Here is a 4,037-nt window from a genome sequence, read left to right as displayed (position 1 = left end):
TCTTTCCTTTCCATCTTTGTTACCGTGTTTACTACTTCCTACCAAACTTAAATTAAAATAGTCTACATCCCAAACACAAACTATTATTTTACTATATCTACATTTCAAACAAAGACTATTATAATATACAAGCTATAATAACTACTTATCATGATAATCAAAACAACGCCCCAAATACCCGTAAGTATCATGTCAGACATGTTTACCACAAGACATTTTAACATTTGCTAATGGTGAGAGTATAATTTAAAAAAAAAAAAGTATATTAATTTAAATATAAGGTATTAAATTAAATTTTTAAACATCAAGACCAAACTAAAAAAATGCTAACAAAATATTTTTTGTTTAAACTTTCATAAAAATAAATCTAGTTTAAGTGAGTAATGAGATTGTAGTTGTTGTATTTTCAAATTTGTAACAATTTAATCCTAAACTTTAATAAGTAACAATTTAATTCTTATCATGAAAAATCTCATCAAAATTAACCAAGTGTCAACTTTTATTATCTAACGACTTAATTTTTAAAAGGACTAGTTGTAAAATTGGCAAAATACGTTCATAATATTAGGCCAGTCCAACTCTTTTAGTTTTGCTTTAAAAAAAATAATAAAAAAATAAAAATAAAAATAAAAAAATTGAACTTCTTCTTTGAAAGCATGAGCTCCTCCCTCTCCCCCAACATCTCTCTTCAAACACCCATTCCACACGATTTGCCGCTAGCCACACTCCATCTCCCTGCCACTTACCTCTGTCGACTGTCACACATTCAGTCTTCCATCACTGGTTGTCGGTCACCAATTTTCTCTCCTCTCTCTATTTTTCTTTCCCCCAACATCTCTATTTCACCAACTTCACACCATTTTTCATTGACCACCATTCCATCTCTTTGCCGCTTACCTCCGTCGACGAACGCATATCTGATCACCGTTCGCTAGTCGCCACTTATATATATATATATTTCTCAGTTAATTTTTTAGGGACTTGTAATAAAAATTAACTAGAAATTCAAAATACTAAATCAAGAAACTGTTTAGTGGGTTGCATACTTGCCATATTTGCAAGGTTTGAAAAGTGAAAGCCACAATTGCTAAACCCTAAACTTAATTCGCTAGCCGATCCAATTTTCCCTTTCAAAGTTTATAAAAAAATTTGATTTTTTATCACTTTATTGATCTAGACGTATAAATAATTTCATTAAATCTTAATAATATTTTAAACCATAACGAAACCATTACAAATTGTAAAATATATAAACTAAAATATTGTTACTAATTAAAGCTTAAGAACAAATTATTATCACAAATGTGAAAGTATGGGATCTAGATAGTTACTAATTAGAATTTAGAAATTAAATCATTATTTTTATAAAAGTTGAGGGAGCAAAAGGGTTTTTCTAACCTAATCCAAACATTAGGAACCCCAAAACACATATTGAAAGAGAGATCTAATTGAACTTAGAAACTTTATATATATGATTGATATATGATTGTGTGTTGTTAACATGTACATATATAAATCAAATTAAGACTTTGAGAGAGAAAGAGAGAGAGAGAGAGAGAGAAATTTATCTTGGAGTGTTGAAGTCCAAATCAGCATGAGACCCTTGTTGTTTGATTGTATTTATGACAGAAAACTTTGAAATAGGAAAAGTGTGGGAGTGGTCTCTCACAGCAAAAAAGAAAGGAGGAGGAAGAAGAAGAAGAAAGGGAGAGATTTTGTGTCCTTAAATTTAGTGGTCTGTGTTTCACAAGGAATAAAGACAACAAAAATTTAATATGATAGCCCTTTTTCCCTTCCATCAAAGGCCACAATTTTTCCACTCTCATGATCCAAACAGATTCTTCTTTAACTCACAATGACAAAACACTATTGCATTTTCCCATCCCACAAATTACACAAACAAAACAGACAAACAACAACAACTGTATTGCCCTTATGTTCATCATCATCATCATCCTTTTCTTCCCCCTTTTCTTTTTCTCCTCTTCATTTTCCTGAAACATTATTCCAATTTTCAAACCTTGTTAGAGTTTCGAATCCTTAAAATTATTTCAAACGTTGTAACAACATGTTTGAAACTTGAAAGTAGTTTTGATATAGTTAAACAGAGCTTTGCTTTTGATTTCACTTAAAAGAGACTCGATACATATAAAGACACCATCTTTTATAATAACACATGCAATAAGAATTTTGACTTTGGTCGTACTTTCAATAATTTCACCAGGCTCAATAAAAAAAACCCGAAAATATTTACGGTCATTAAGCAGATTAATCTCAACAATTTAAGTATATTTAGAGAAATGATGAGGAAAATGAAATTAAAATGAGAGAGATAGACACACACCTATGGAGTTTTTGCAGTGAAGAACTGCATCATAAATTGAGGTCTCAGAATCACAAGAAGATCTTCTCCATTCATCAAAACACTGATGATGAGCTTCTCTTGTAGTTCCACCATGGAACAACAACTTCTTCCCTCCTAATTTACCATTCCCACAATTTCCTCCTCCTCCTACCCTTTGAAACCTTCTGCAAAGTGGCCTTAAAAAGTTCAAATATTTCTCAAAAATCTGCCTTGATAATCTCCTGCAACACTTCCTCAACGACTCCGATTTCCCCGGTGGCTCTGCCGTGAGCTTAACATCGGGTGAACCTATCATGGCACCCAATACGCCCTCGTACGCTTGCAACTAAAATTTAGAAGAAAAAAATTATATTAAGAGAGAATGCAAAAAGACGGTTATAAAGAGTTGCGAAACGAGAGATCGAGAGAGAGATTTATACGGGGACGAGGTAGCCGTTGGAGATGAGCTGGTCAGCATGTACGAGAGGGAGCGAGGGAGACGGGGAGAGAGCGGGGAATTTGAAGTCGTGAGAAGGCCGAGAGGAATTAGTGAAGTAGAATCTCTTGGAGGGTGGCATTGTAGGATCCATTTCAATGAAGGAAGCTTCATCAAGAGAGGTTCTGAAGGAATTGCCACAGCTAATGTCAAAGGATGATCTCATGTTCACCAACCAACTGTATGAGAAGCTTTCTATGGATAGAGACTGGGAAGAAGCTTCCATGGCTGACAGTGCTGAGTTTAATTCTTTGAAATTGTAATATTATATATTTGTAGGAAGAGGAAAAAGAAGAAGAAGAAGAAGAAGAAGAAGGCTGTTAGCCATCTGCTATGGGGAAAGGATATGATAGTGTAACTTATAAAAGTTCATGTCTTGTATATATAAGAAAGATCAATTTAATTAATAGTTTTTTTCTTTTTCTGTCTTCTCTCTTTATTTTCTTCATGAGGTTGGGGCTCTTTTTCGCCCTAAGGGATGATTTTTTGGACAAGAGAATGAATAGTAGAATTTGAACAATGAAAATAAAGGGGGAATATGCATGAAATTTGTTTGGACATTTTGATTTAGGCTAAATGTATATTTTAGTTCAAAATTGTTTTGTTATTTATGCTACTTTGATAACCATTTTGTTTCTTTTTTCAAAAAAAAAAATCTAATTTTTAAAAAATAAGTGTATTATACAAAAAATGACTTATGATTGTGCTCTATTTAGCTTTAATTTGCTATGGTCTTTGATACGAGCAATCTCTCAATCTCTCATAGGCAGTTGGGAGTAGTGAACGGATGAGCTAGGGGAGACTCAAGGTATGGTATTTTGTCCGAGATGAGGATTGTTAGGTTCAAATAAATTAAGTACGCTCATACACTGATTGGTTAGGAAGAGAGATTCATAGTAAATAAGTGAGGACAAGCTACGAGGGCTTATGTCCAAAATGGACAATAACATATATATCATCGTGGAGATAATAATGGTGGTTCAGTTGTCCTTTTCGTTGTAAACTCTAGAAGATAAAAATGATAAGTACACTTTTAAGCAAGGAATAAACTAAAGCTATATAAATATGAAAGGCAACTAAAAATGATAAATACACGTTTACTGCATTTTGTATTTTTATCATAATTCATATGTATATAGTCTAAAAAAATCATATATATGTTCAAGGAAAAAAATCATATGTATTTGTTTATGTATA

General features: G+C 32.5%; 1 protein-coding gene across 1 annotated transcript; it reads right to left on the bottom strand.

Annotated features, from left to right (window-relative positions):
• Positions 1-1,713: 1,713 nt before the first annotated feature.
• On the bottom strand, positions 1,714-3,236 carry LOC120092710 (putative membrane-associated kinase regulator 6). The gene is made up of 3 exons (XM_039050863.2): positions 2,785-3,236; positions 2,345-2,690; positions 1,714-1,994 (listed from the first exon to the last, which is right to left on the bottom strand). Exons 1-3 carry the CDS (start codon positions 3,064-3,066, stop codon positions 1,987-1,989), a joined length of 636 nt encoding a protein of 211 aa, XP_038906791.1. The 5' UTR covers positions 3,067-3,236; the 3' UTR covers positions 1,714-1,986.
• Positions 3,237-4,037: the final 801 nt, after the last annotated feature.

Source organism: Benincasa hispida, chromosome 12 (genome assembly GCF_027475165.1).
Source record: "Benincasa hispida cultivar pf3 chromosome 12, pf3_genome.v1.1, whole genome shotgun sequence".
Taxonomy (NCBI): Eukaryota; Viridiplantae; Streptophyta; class Magnoliopsida; order Cucurbitales; family Cucurbitaceae; genus Benincasa; species Benincasa hispida.
The sequence above is the reverse complement of the archived record's forward strand: the minus strand, read 5'-3'. Positions and strand labels throughout refer to the sequence as shown.